General features: G+C 50.5%; 2 protein-coding genes and 4 non-coding genes across 6 annotated transcripts in view; 1 reads left to right on the top strand and 5 right to left on the bottom strand.

The window, feature by feature from the left end:
- The window catches only part of LOC149339532 (angiotensin-converting enzyme-like), a 92,515-nt gene that overhangs the window by 60,994 nt on the left and 17,223 nt on the right, over nucleotides 1-14,298 (top strand). The window lies entirely within an intron of this gene.
- Nucleotides 8,508-9,717, bottom strand: LOC149339538 (uncharacterized). The gene has a single exon (XM_089550009.1). It carries the CDS (start codon nucleotides 9,699-9,701, stop codon nucleotides 8,508-8,510), a length of 1,194 nt encoding a protein of 397 aa, XP_089406135.1. The 5' UTR covers nucleotides 9,702-9,717.
- TRNAT-UGU (transfer RNA threonine (anticodon UGU)) lies at nucleotides 12,942-13,013 on the bottom strand. Its single transcript has one exon. It is a non-coding gene; the product is annotated as a tRNA-Thr (tRNA).
- TRNAT-UGU (transfer RNA threonine (anticodon UGU)) lies at nucleotides 13,161-13,232 on the bottom strand. Its single transcript has one exon. It is a non-coding gene; the product is annotated as a tRNA-Thr (tRNA).
- TRNAT-UGU (transfer RNA threonine (anticodon UGU)) lies at nucleotides 13,380-13,451 on the bottom strand. The gene has a single exon. It is a non-coding gene; the product is annotated as a tRNA-Thr (tRNA).
- Nucleotides 13,600-13,671, bottom strand: TRNAT-UGU (transfer RNA threonine (anticodon UGU)). The gene has a single exon. It is a non-coding gene; the product is annotated as a tRNA-Thr (tRNA).

Genomic DNA, 14,298 nt, shown 5'->3' with positions numbered 1-14,298 from the left:
GGACTTTCCTGCCGGCAGTTCGCCGATAGCGGCCTCAATTTCGCGGACACTTATCTCTTCCTCAAGACTGTCTCTGACGTCATCTGCTATCTTTGGCATACCAGTCATGAATTCCGTGATGAAAGTGTCGCTGACACGAGTAACGTTGCTAAACAACTCGCGATAATATTCCACAAACGCTTGCTCTATCTTTTTCTGCTCACCCGACACCTCGTTCTTATAGGGGATCTATTTGATTTCATTTTTTGATGCATACCTTTTCTCGTCAGTAAGAGAGCGTTTATTCGGTGCTTCCTCAAACCATAATCGTTCGCCTCGTGCACGAATCATAGCTGCCTTATATCTTTCATTGCCGATAACCTCAGGTACAGTTTTGGTTATTCTTAATTCGTCTGCCACTTTTTCAGGCTCCAATCTCACTGTGTTTAACAAGTATTCTAGCAGGCGCTGTAGATATTTCTCATTCTTAATCTCATTTCGACGCTTGATGCTTGCTCTTTCAATCGCTGCCATTTCAACTCCATTTTTAAATTCTTCCTATGCAGTCGAGTAATTTTCTGGCTCATCATTCACTAGCCGCCCTAGTTTTCCCCAACTCCTTTAACAAAGGGTTCACCATTGAGCAATTTAGCGTTCAACTTCCCCAGGGGCCAGTTAAATCATGGCTGCTTTTGCTTATTGCCAATGACAAAACTCACGAGGCTATGGTCAGAGAATGAAACAGGTATAACATTGTAACTGTTGCACTGGAGAATTAAAGCTAGGGACACGTAAACTCTGTCAAGCCTTGCTTGACTACCTTGATGGGTGTGAGCGAACTGTGGCCGCCCGCCGTTTGTTCTTGTCTGACCTACTTCCTCCAAGTTATAGTCAACCACCAAGGAGCTAAGCAAGTCGGCGCTTCGATCACGTACGTATGCCACTTTAGATCTATCCTCCGAAAAGCAAACGCAATTAAAGTCTCCCAGCAGAATAACATTCCTTTCATAAGGCAGATAGTGATTAATTTGTTCAAAGAAAATACATCTCTCATTGACATTGTTGGGGGCATAGACGCAAACCATACGCCACTTTTCCCTCGTCAACAAAAAGTCGAAGATGATGACCAGTTTCAGATACAGTAATCATTAGTTTAGTTTATGGGGTTTAACGTCCCAAAGCGACTAAGGCTATGAGGGACGCCGTAGTGGAGGGCTCCGGAAATTTCGACCACCTGGGGTTCTTTAACGTGCACTCACATCGCACAGTACACGGGCCTCGAATTTCTCCTCCAAAGAAATTAAACCGCCACGGCCGGGATCGAACCAGCGTCTTTCGGGACAGCAGCCGAGCACCATAGCCACTGAGCCACCGTGGCTTTCTTTTTTTTTCTTTATTTCCGGTATTCACATATACGTACAAAACAAACCGCAATCACCCACTAAGTTAAAAACGACCGCACACCTTGTGCGGACGTACTTAAAAGTCCTTCATCGACAATAACGGTTCCAAACGTGACAGCCATTCTGGGACACATTCCTGCAACTTTTGCTCCTCAAAAAAGTTTCTGATGCTTTCTCTAAAATACAGTCGTGCAGGTCTTACATCAGGATCAGCATGCCGAACCGCCATTCTGCATTTCCAAATACTATGCAGGCACATTAACATAATCAAGTCAAAAGGGGTTCCGTCATCACTTTCTATTGGTAAGTAACGAATTCCATAGGCGTCAAGTGGAAACTCTTTTTTGATGGTACGCTGGAGCACATCCCAGAGGAACACAGCATCCCAACACTGCAGGAACACATGCTCAATTGTTTCTTCTTTTCTGCATATTATACAATGTGTACCCCATGGAACAAAAAAACCCCTTTCGACCATCCACGGTTTTACAGTGAGAGTTCCCGTATGGAGTTTAAAAAAGAAAGACTTTACACCAGCTGGGATTGACATTGCTTTCACGCGCTTTAAAACGTTCTTCCCAAGGCCTGCTCTGTAAAGAGACCAATATAGCGCTACTGGCAGAACCACATCGCAGAGATCTTTATAGAGCTTTTTCCCATTGACTTCGCTCAGATATTCAAGTGAAAAACGTGTTGACAGAAACCTGCACGAAATCACGACTTCACGCAGAAAGCCATGGACGCCGCCAGGCAAACTCCCGACGGGCACAACCATATTAGGCAGCTGCATCCCCAAGCGAAGTTGACAGATAGTACGTAAGAAAGGATGGTTCACATCCATGAAGAAAAAGAAGCGATTGACCACTTGTCTCAAAAACAAATGCGCCAAACCAAGTCCTCCATTCCGAACTCGCAAAAACAAATTAGTGCGGCTTGTTCTCTCCCAAGATGATGCCCAAATGAAAACGGCGAACACGCGATGAAATTTTTGTATGTTTACCCTTGAGCAATGCAAGACTTGGAGGGTGTACCAAATTTTGCGAACTAAAAAAATGTTACAAATTGTGGCCTTCGCAAACATCAACCAATTCCACCCATTCCACTTATTTGCTCTATCTCGAAGATTGTCCACTTCTCTCCTCCAGTACGATTCATTATCCTTGTAACAGTCGAGGGGCACACCCAAGTATTTGACTGGAGTTCTAACGAAGGTCATTGTAAGGGATCGGTAGTGTTCGCGGGGGTCATTGGAACGCGGCTGGGGGCACTCAAAGCGGAGCGTCTCCTTTCTTGGAACGCGGCCGCTCGCGAACGCGCCGGGAAGTACGGGTGTCCACCCGTCCCGCGGAACCGATTCGAGCACGTTCTGGCACGAATGTATATTTGTGTTTTTGTTTTATTTTGTGTGGAGAGAGCGCTCTACCTTACGGAAGCTGGAGGGCTGGCCATGCCCTGGATGAACCAACCATGTTAAGAGCGCAACATGATTGGAAGTTACCGAATGTGGGCTGGGCCTTTAGGGCTTTAAAACTGGGCCCCGGAGCCGGAAGCGGGGTTCTGGGCTAAGGTCAGATGCAACGCATCTTCGGCAACGCCGAGCAGGGGCCTCCCCTAGTATTAGCCAGATCCACCTTTTTTTGTTGTTTGTCCTTTGCTGTTTTAATTTGTCTCGAGTGTCTAAACTTCTGTACGCTGTAAATATCTGTACATAAACCTCAGTTATTGCCCTTTTTTTATCCCTGCGTGTCAACTGATCACACGAGCGTCTCTGACGTGGCACCCCTGGTGCGAAGAGCTTCAGTTCGAGTTACCAACCGTCTCTGGCGGTGCACCTGTAGTGCAAAGAAGAAGAAGAACCTGATCTTTACTGGCGCAGTCGACAGGATCCTGCGGCCATCGGAAGACGGCGCAGGAAGAAGACAAGAAGAAGAAGAAGAAGAACCTGTGTGATCTTTACTGGCGCAGTCGACAAGGATCCTGCGGCCATCGGAAGACGGCGCAGGAAGAAGACAAGGCAGGGAGAAAGGTGACGACAAGGCGACAGGTCAGCGTTCGTGAACGGACCTGCGGAGACACGGCGGCAAGGACGCAAGGACCACGACAGTAGTCCAGCGACGCGGGACTGCGTCCGGTCAAGGAAGCAGCGCGTCGAGAACTCGACGGTCACCGGCGGCGGACCAGCGGCGTGCGACAGCTCATCGAGGCGTCCGGTGAAAGTGGCGGTGGACTGCGACGCCAAGGAGCTGGCAATGCGGATCGACGCATCGAAACTGTGAGTTTCCTTCGTCGCATTGTTAGCGTCCCTGTGCATGTGTTCGAGCCGGTAGGACAGTTGAGGAGTACAGACGGCGGTATGGAGGGCTATCCATGCCGGCCCTCACTCGATGTGAGGTCCCAAGTGGAATTAGCGAAGGCGCGCTTAGCGTACTTTCAGGCTGAACTTGCGAGAGTGAATGGAGGAAAGGCGCCGCTGTGCGAAGAGAAACCTCAGGATGTTAAGTGCGTCTTGGATGAATTAGAAGCAAAGCGCCAGCAGCTAGCGCTGGAGCTCGCTGAGCTCAAGGCGTCTAGGAAAGCTAGTGAACTAACCAGGGAGAACTGCTCCGAGTCCCGAGAGGTGAGGCAGCCTGTGCTGGAAGACAAAGGATTATGCTTGTCATGCACAGGTCAGGGAAAAAGCAGTGAGGACGCTGAAAGCAATCAGCCGGTATGCGGGAACGCATCTTTCTTAGGAAATGCCGCGAAAGGTTCAGGAAGTGAAAACAGGATTCCTGAAGGACGCGGAAATACCACAGCTTTTCCGCCACCGCGGGCGGCTAGCAAAGAACAGGAGCAGCCCAATTCTAGTGATCTAGGGCCAATCGTGACCAAGGTGTCCGATAACAAACAGGACAGCGGTGCAATTCCTGTAGGCTCTATAACTAAGATTGTGACTTCTGACGCGGAGCTAGTAACAGCCAGTGAAATTCTGGCGTTGACGCAACCGCACACTGTGTCGGGTATGGAGCATGAAGTGCCCCGTTGCGTTTCTGGTGGCAAGAGCCCTTCATCCGAGGCAAAGAGCGGAGGTGGGCCTGTTGGGCCGACCGGGCAGAACGCCGCGCAGTTGTTGAACGCACCCGGTGTGTGCCCGACCAGGTCAGTTGAGGACCCGGAAATGAGTGGCGACTTGCCGCAAGGCAAGCCCGGGTCAAGTGACGGTCATGGAGCTCGTGGAGCCTCGGAGTCAGACTATGCCACGGGGCCAGCGGGCGCTGATCAAGCACGGAGCGGCGGTTTCAAAGTTTGCTCGTGCAGTAAAGGTGCAGATGGCCCCGGGCGAGGTGGAGTGGCAGGAGGCAGGTGCGTGGCTTTCACGCTGAAAGTCGACGCGAGGAACAGTATGTTCCGTGCTAGAGGTCGGCATATCAAGTGTAGCAAGACTGACTGTACTGCTATATTTGGACGGGCCAGGGGCTATGCTCTTTACGCACCACGCGAGTCGTACTGGTGCGCCGGAGAGAGAGTGCTCTCAAGTGCGTCGCATGGTCAGAGATTTTCACCTATCGATGACCAGGACGTTTTTGATCCTGGAGGGCACCGTCTTTTCAGTTCACGCCCCGTTGTGGCGAGAGCCTAATGAGTGAGTTACCGTTTAGGCGTTAATTGTGTTACTGACAACACGTGGTGGCTCGAAACGCACACAGGGACGCTCGGTGCGACTAAGGAGGCTCACGTGGCCACTTACGGACGTCGTGCGAGTGCTACTGAACGCTCAAGTTGCGAGTGTCTGTGTGTGTGTGTGTGTGCTCGTTCGCGAGCAGGACGAGTGTGTCCACTTGGAGGTGGTGAACTGGGTGCAACGCACCAACTTGGACGCTGTGTTACGGCGCACGGCAGGCATGCCACTGTGTGTATTTTAGTGTGCAATTTGCCTATGTTTTCTTGGTGCCTTACGCATTTTCCTTAATTTTGTGTTGTCGCCCATGTGCATTATTTTGCTTTTGGTTTTGTTTGTGCCAGTGCTAGTGTATCCGCGGTATGTCACCCACAGGGTGGTTTTGTGACCCGTACCGATCCCTTTGTTATAATTCTAAAAGTGGCATTTGAGCCCTTTGTAGAATCTTGGGAAGGGCGTGTAAGGGATCGGTAGTGTTCGCGGGGGTCATTGGAACGCGGCTGGGGGCACTCAAAGCGGAGCGTCTCCTTTCTTGGAACGCGGCCGCTCGCGAACGCGCCGGGAAGTACGGGTGTCCACCCGCCCCGCGGAACCGATTCGAGCACGTTCTGGCACGAATGTATATTTGTGTTTTTGTTTTATTTTGTGTGGAGAGAGCGCTCTACCTTACGGAAGCTGGAGGGCTGGCCATGCCCTGGATGAACCAACCATGTTAAGAGCGCAACATGATTGGAAGTTACCGAATGTGGGCTGGGCCTTTAGGGCTTTAAAACTGGGCCCCGGAGCCGGAAGCTGGGTTCTGGGCTAAGGTCAGATGCAACGCATCTTCGGCAACGCCGAGCAGGGGCCTCCCCTAGTATTAGCCAGATCCACCTTTTTTTGTTGTTTGTCCTTTGCTGTTTTAATTTGTCTCGAGTGTCTAAACTTCTGTACGCTGTAAATATCTGTACATAAACCTCAGTTATTGCCCTTTTTTTATCCCTGCGTGTCAACTGATCACACGAGCGTCTCTGACGTGGCACCCCTGGTGCGAAGAGCTTCAGTTCGAGTTACCAACCGTCTCTGGCGGTGCACCTGTAGTGCAAAGAAGAAGAAGAACCTGATCTTTACTGTCATGTTGCCAAAAGTGGCTGGAGTCGCCGGCCAATCCCCGTGCCAGAATCCCAGGCACTTAGACCAGTTTACAGCGCTACCACTAACAGTACAAAACCTTTTTACACATTGGACAGCATGCGCGACACTCTCAGTGTCAGCGCAGAACATCGCTACATCATCTGCGTAAGCCAAGAGACGGACTTCCGCTTCCTGCAGTTTGAAACCGCGTACACAATCACTCTTTATGACACTTAAACAAAGTGGTTCAATGTACAAGCAAAACAACAGCGGCGAGAGGGGGCAACCTTGGCGCACCGAGCGCTGGACTTGGATGCGCTCTCCCACCACCTTGTTGATAATTAGCCGCGTTGAGCAATCCCGGTACGCCATGGAAACCCCGTCTCTTATAATTCTACCGACATTTACATAATCTAAAACACTCAACAGAACATCATGAGGCACCCTATCAAACGCTTTCTCCAAATCTATTTGGAGCATTGCTACATTGCGTACCCATTGCGTCGCAACACTCGAGTATACTTCGCGCTATGTGTATATTTGTTGAAATCGTCCGGCCTTTAATTCCGCATGTTTGATGCGGCCCCACTAACTCGTGAATAACTGTCTGCAGCCTCTTAGCCAATACCTTCATCATTATCTTGTAGTCACAATTCGTGAGGCAAATGGGTCGGTAAGACGTCACTCTGCGCAGTACAACTGGGTCTTCTGACTTCGGTATGAGGACCGTGTGGGAAGACGAGAAAGAAGGGGGTAGTACATTTCTATCGAATGCCTCGTTGTACACGTCCGCCAACACTGGAGAAAGAGCACCTTTTAAGCATTTGTAAAAGGCTGAAGTCAGACCATCTGGTCCTGGAGATTTCCCCGGATGCATGCTTTCGATAGCGCTTCGCACTTCTTCGGCTGAAATAGGTGCCTCTATTATATCTCTCGTTGTGTCCTCTAACCTTGGCATCAATGACAGGAAATCGTTGTTGAAACGATCTATGTCGACTGAAAGATTGGCAAAAAAAGCGCGGTAGTGCTCGTAGAAGGCGCGTTCGATGTCTTCCGCCGTATCGCTAACTTTTCCATTATGTTCAATTTCCGTTATCTGGTTGCGCCGTGCATGCCACTTCTCTGAGCTCAGCGCTCTCTTTGAAGGTGCTTCTCCCGCTATCAGCCTATCAGCCCTTGCTCTGACCAGAGCACCACGGTATCTTTCGACGTCAAACTGCTCTAGTTTGTGCTTTAGCGCTCGAATATCGTCCATGAAAAAGCCGGGCATTCGACACTCTTCACTTATCAATTTTTCCAGGTTCCTGCGCATCACTTTTTCTTCCTCTCGCTTTTCTCTGCATATAGCGCTCGATCGCTCTAATGCTTTCATCTTGACTGCCTGCTTGAAGATCTCCCATTTTTCGCTCTTTGTCTTGTTATTCATCGCATTCATTTCTTGAAATTCATTAGTTATAGCCGCCATGAACTGTTCGTCGTTGAGTATCTTTGAATTTAATTTCCACAACTGCCACTCGAAACTGTTTTTTCTTTCTTTTGCACTACCTATTACAAAACTGACTAAGCAATGATCACTAAATGAAACAGCACTCACTTGATATTGCCTGCAAAGTGGTATTACATCAAGGCTCACGTAAGCTCTATCTAGCCGAGCGTGACTGGATGCCTGAAAATGGGTATACTGTGCAGCTCTCCCACCGCCAAGACATTCGGCCACATCTTCCAAATTGCAGTCTCTTATTATCTCGCTTAGCAGAGTGGTGCTAGCGTCTTTGTATGGGCGGGTGCTAGTTTTATCATGGGCTGAAAGGACGCAGTTAAAATCACCAATAACAATGAGGAGCCTGTCACAGCGAATATATTGTTTCAGCTGCTCAAAAAATTGACGTCTTTCCTCGGCCACAGTTGGCGCGTACAAACAAATGACACGCCACTTTGAAGAAAACAATGAAACATCGCATATAATAAGGCGACCTGACGGGAAAGTTATTACAGATTCAATTTTTGGACCAAGGCTCTCTCGCACAAATAGCACACACCCAGAAGAAGTACCCACGGCATGGCTCACAACAGCGCAGTATCGCGCTAGGAATCGGTGCACCATGCCTTCGGTTTCCACATCGCCCTCAACCTTTGTCTCCTGCACTGCTAAAAAGTCCAAGTCAAAGTCGCTTAACAATCGGTACAATTGACTCTGTTTCCTCCTAGAGGCAAGCCCACGAACGTTTAGAGTCGCGACACGAATTGACTTATCCATTACGATTTTTTTTTTCCAAGGCGGAGTAAATACCGGAGGCATGGCGCTTACCTCACAACTGGGCTGTGTTGCTGAGTGCCTTGGCACAAAGAATCCCTCAAAGCGGCAAAGGCGGTGTCTCCGCCTTCTTCCGCTCCACCGAAGTATTCGGGCGAGGACGATAGGGAGGGCGCCGCGCAGGAGTCGTCTTGGCTGGTGGTTCATCCGTCCCGACTGCACCAGGACCAGACACCTTTTCCACTGCATCGTGAGCTCGTTTTCCACTTGAGTTGGCACTGTCCGTATCGGTCCCCTGCATTGGCTCCGGTTCGCTGTGAGTCACAGCGGGTACGTTGAGAAGGCTGCTGTCAGCACTGCTGGTCTGCGCTCCCTCACCCCCATCATCTGGGCAATCTTGTCGAAGCTCGGCGACGGGTTCGTCTGCGACGACAGCGTGCTTATCTTTTCCGGTGTCCGATGAGCCTTTCTCGGTGGCCGAACTGAGGCTCGCCCTTGCTGCTTCTTCCGAGTCTGCCTCGTCCATGAGGTGATCTGAAGAATCAATTGCATCCACTGGTCCCGCGACGCTGGCGTACGTCTTGGGGCACTGGTCGTCCTCGTGGCCGAAGCGGCGACAACGCCTGCATCGCGGCACCTGGCAATCTCGACGTATGTGCCCAGTGCTCTTACAGCGCAAACAAAGCGGAGCGCGGCCTGGCACAACGGCAAGGGTCAACTCTCCGGCTATCTTCAGCTGGTGGGGAATGTCGTCTATCTTGACTCCCGCGTGCAATTTTAGTGCCACTGTGCGTGTCGTCGAACCTTTCTCCGTAACGCCTAGGGCACGCCACTTTTCTCGCGTCACCTCCGTCACCTTCCCATAGGGCGCCAATGCCACACGAACATCTTCATCTGTAACTCCGTGCAACAGCCAATGCAGCTTCAAGCGAACCTCCCGGTTGTTTGGGTCGATAAGCAAACAACGACAATTTTTTACCTTGACATCGGAGGCGGAAAGTAGCTTCTGGGCAGCATCGGCGCTTGTCAGCGTCACCGCCCACACGTGGTTCATCTGGTACGCCCCCAACGCTAAAACGTTGGGGAGCGCACCGAGCTCGGCCAAAGTGTCCCGGTAATCTTCGACACGGTACGGACGGGCCCTTGGATCACCGTGCATAAAAACGGTGTTGGCGACGATGCGACCGGTAGGCAGATTTGGCAGAATAACTTGATAATCATCAGCACCAGAAGCAAAAAACCTGTTACCGCGGCTGGCTTGCGCCGCAAAAACCGCTCCGTGGGAGCTATCCATCCCGCGACCGCTCCGCTCGAAAGCCGGAAGTGCAATCCGCTGAGCCACCGTGGCGGCCGTAATCATTTCCTCAAAAATCCCCACAATTTTGCGTATCAATACAACATAGCCAGCAGATCTTCCTACGGCATGGCATACACAGACATTATAAAACGTTGTGAAAGGTGACAACACACGATCAGTCTGCTCTTGTTCTTCCACCTGTGTTTCTTTTACCGCAATTAGATCTAGCTCGTTTTCCATGCAAAGGCGGCTAAGCTGGTATTGCCACCGCCATGCAGCCAAGCCCCTAACATCAATTGTCGCTATGCGTAGGGAAGAATTTCAGTTATTTGCCATTTTGATTAAAGTGAATCAAGCAGAAAGATACGAACGGTGTCATTACAAACATGACTGACACTGTTCTATCAAGTCTAAGGTGAAAAATAACAACATGACAGACCAAAAATCACACTTCCAAATTTCGAGGCCATCGGATAGAGGCCACCGGGGTCGATATTGTGGACGCGGCGAGCGGAGGCTTCAGCGCTGGTACGCCTCCTCAGGGAGTTAGCATTTCGTTCAAACCGCGCATATGAGAGTCGATACTTTAAAGCCGTTATGTGGACCTTATAGGCGGCTTTGTTCTTGAAACTAGACTGCACTCTTTTCTATCCTCCGTGTCCAAGATCCTCCACACTCATTCCTAACTTAGGCCGAAAGGTATGCTCTTCGCTATAAAAAAAAAATTCTATGACACCTGCGAGCTTCCACCCCCACCCACCCTCCACCTTCAGCTCACCGCGGCCGCCAGCCGCCAATGCGCACGCGCAGATCTGCGCATGCGCACTAGCGGCCGCGGTAAGCGATCCCAATTTTACACTATTCTGAAATTATTAATTACATTATATATTATATTTCACAGTTGCAGTATTATTAATTTTTATTTTACATTATATAATTTATTTTACAGTTGCAGTACTATTATTTTTATTTTCAATTAGTTATATTTTCTTACAGTTATAGTTTTCTTGTTTCTATTTATGTTAATTTACCGTTTTGTTACGAAATGTTCTATTTCCGCAGTGGAGACCTACGGAAGCCTTCCCTTTGTACGTGTACCCGTATAGTACAGGGGCGTTTTCGCACCCATTTCTCCAACCTGGGTGCAGTCTCCGAGGCCGGGTTACTAGCCCGTGCACCTGCCCAACGCAGTCGCGTAACGCCTTAGCCACTGCACCACCTCGAAGAGTGGTTACCTGTAGTTTGAGGGCCCCTTATATGCTTGTAAGGTGCAGCGATAAGCTCCTTTAGGTCTTTGGCAGGCGGCAGGCAGGCGTGGCACCATGCAGCCAAAGAGCAAGGGTGCGTATGTAGGGACCCAGATACATTACATCCCCCCCCCCCACCCTCGCAATTTTCATGTCATTGCTCTGCCTGGCAAATCAAAAAATTGGTGGGGGCTTCACTTTGGTTAGGCCTGGTAGGTTGTGAAAGCGAGCGCAGCGCCTATAAACGGAAGAAACGCGGCGCGCCGCGTCTAAAGAAGGAACGCAGTGTGCCCCGTCTACAGCTCACACGTGGCTACCGGCCGCTGTTACCGGACGCGCCGAGTTGGTAGCCCGTCTCTCGCTCCTGGTATGACGTCACGCTAAACGTCACTAGCGCCTCTAGCGGGAGGAGCGCGGCGCGCCGTGGCTACCGGTCGCCGCTACGCGAAAAGCCGTTAATGAGCGTAGTATTGCTTTCGCAATAAAACCAAGTCCAGTGAAATCTTCAACCGTACCTGGAATGTGTTGCTGGAAGGTTCCGTTGTTTCTTCCATTTCGAATCACAAGTAGCCCGGCACCATCGAGGGCACCAAGTTTGCTAAGTGGGAATCACCGCCGAACTTCTATCCGGCGGAATGTTCGGTTTCGGGCGTAGCGTCGCCCGACGCACTCCCGGCGTCTTTGGCGGGGCTTCATCGTTATTCGGCTTGTTTGGTGGTCCATTCTGGGTAGCTAACTCATCATGAGTTCTCTTCACCACCACACCGCTTGTGCCTTTCTCTCTGGCGTCCATTGCCTCAGCTTCATTCGTAGGAATTGTTCCACCGTGCGAGCTTAGAGGGCTTGCGCCCGTAGTCATGTTTGTCGAAGTACGCCCCGGTTTAGAAGTAGTGGGAGACGCAGAATCACTGCCCTCGGCTTTGTGGTAACCTCTGGACTTCTGTTCTGGAGACTTCGCGTCCTCGCCACTATTCTTTGCTCCTTTCGAAGATTCCTCAGCTTCGGCTTCATCCATCAGCAGGTCGTTGACGTCTAATTCCCTCGTAACTTTCTGCGTGACAGAGGCATACGTCTTCTCGCACTGCTCTTCTCCGTAGCCGTATCGGTGCCATAGTGCGCAGTGTGGCACGCGGCAGTCACGTCGAATGTGGCCGGCATTCCGACAGCGCAAGCATAGAGGGGCCCTGCCGGGCACCACACAAGCGCCAGTACACCTGCAACACGGATCTGATGTGGCAAGTCGTCCACTATCACGTCCGTCTTCAAATTTAAGGCCACCAAGCGTGTCGAGGACGCTTCGTCTTGCACACCTTGAGCATGCCACCGTTCCCGGGAGACGTCCGTCACTCTGCCATACGGCAAGAGTGCTGCCTGTGTCTCATCGTTAAGTACGCTGTGAAGCATCCAGTGAAGTTTGATACGCAAAGCTTGGTTGTTAGGATCTATCACAACGCACCGCCTTTCCTTCACAGTCAATTCCTTCAGAGCCAAAAGCTTTTGCACGCAGTCTCCGTTTTTGAAGGTTACAGCCCATACATGACCAATCTGGTACGTCCCCAGGGCGATAACTGCAGGTAGTAGGCCTAGGCTAGCCCGTGTGTCACGGAAATCTTCCGCACAATATGGCCTTCCAGGCACATCGGCATGGAAAAAAACTGTTCAAGACAACTCGCCCTGTAGGTAGCTGAGGCAAAAACACTTGATAATCTCGGTCATCGGAGCTTGAAATACTGTTATCGCGGCTTTGCTGGGCCGCTGAAGCCGCTCCTACAGAGCCCATGACACACGCGTCCGTTCACCGCGGCGTCCGGAAATGGAATCCTCTGCCACTGAGCTACAGCGGCGCTCGTTACAGGCGGCCCTTCGGAGCGGGCATTAGGGAAGCGCTCGCACCTCCCGCTGAGTCGTGTCTATGGATCTCTATCTCATCGCATTAAATGGTATATTCATGCTTACGTAAGTAAAGAAAAAAAATCTCTTGAGAGACATCAGCCGCCAGTGAGGATCGAACTCACGACCGCTGGTTTACAAGACCAGCGCTCTGCCACTGAGCTATAGCGGCGCTTGTTACAGGCGGCCCTTCGGAGCGGGCATTAGGGAAGCGCTCGCACCTCCCGCTGAGTCGTGTCTATGGATCTCTATCTCGTCGCATTAGTTGGTATATTCGTGCTTACGTAACTAAAGAAAAAAAAATCTCTTGAGAGACATCAGCCGCCAGTGAGGATCGAACTCACGACCGCTGGTTTACAAGACCAGCGCTCTGCCACTGAGCTATAGCGGCGCTTGTTACAGGCGGCCCTTCGGAGCGGGCATTAGGGAAGCGCTCGCACCTCCCGCTGAGTCGTGTCTATGGATCTCTATCTCGTCGCATTAGTTGGTATATTCGTGCTTACGTAACTAAAGAAAAAAAAATCTCTTGAGAGACATCAGCCGCCAGTGAGGATCGAACTCACGACCGCTGGTTTACAAGACCAGCGCTCTGCCACTGAGCTATAGCGGCGCTTGTTACAGGCGGCCCTTCGGAGCGGGCATTAGGGAAGCGCTCGCACCTCCCGCTGCGTCGTGTCTATGGATCTCTATCTCGTCGCATTAGTTGGTATATTCATCCTTACGTAACTAAAGAAAAAAAAAATCTCTTGAGAGACATCAGCCGCCAGTGAGGATCGAACTCACGACCGCTGGTTTACAAGACCAGCGCTCTGCCACTGAGCTATAGCGGCTTTTTTTTTCTTTATTGCCGATTTTGACACAGAACCAAGATTACAAAAAATTGTAAAACACCTCAGCCCAATGCGGCTGATACAAGGGTGATTAAAATCTTTTCAATACAGCCAAGTCATCTAGTACAGAGAGCCAGTCAGGCTGTTCAGCTCGTGCCCGGTATACTTCTCTCAGGCACACGACACTTGCAATGAAGTTTTCTCGCACAGACCGCACGTTTACATCTGCATGCCGCACCTGCATTCTGGTTTTCCACAAGCTGTGGAGGCTGACCAGCTTCAGTAAGTCATAGGGCACTCCTGTTTCATTTTGGATGGGCAAAAATCTAATACCGTAGGGGTCCAGGGGTAGATCTTTCTTGATAGTTCTTTGGAGGACGTCCCAGTGAAAGATGGGATCCCAACAATCCAGGAATACGTGTTCTATTGTCTCGGGTTTCTTGCATAGGATACAGTTAGTTGTCCAGGGGACGAAAATCCCCTTTTCGTTCAGCCATGGTTTAACAGGGAGCGTATTTGAATGTAACTGGTAGAAAAACGTTTTCATAGATGGGTTAACTGGCATGCTTTTAACTCTTTTTAGAACATCCTGCCCTGGACTCCCACGGTGCAGGCTTCGGTAAAGAG

The sequence above is a fragment of the Amblyomma mixtum genome, chromosome 6 (assembly GCF_055824585.1).
Source record: "Amblyomma mixtum isolate Tamu chromosome 6, ASM5582458v1, whole genome shotgun sequence".
Classification (NCBI taxonomy): domain Eukaryota; kingdom Metazoa; phylum Arthropoda; class Arachnida; order Ixodida; family Ixodidae; genus Amblyomma; species Amblyomma mixtum.
The sequence above is the reverse complement of the archived record's forward strand: the minus strand, read 5'-3'. Positions and strand labels throughout refer to the sequence as shown.

Excerpts from the sequence above, each read along its gene's own strand:
- LOC149339538 (XM_089550009.1), bottom strand. The coding sequence starts at position 9,701 with ATGGATAGCTCCCACGGAGCGGTTTTTGCGGCGCAAGCCAGCCGCGGT.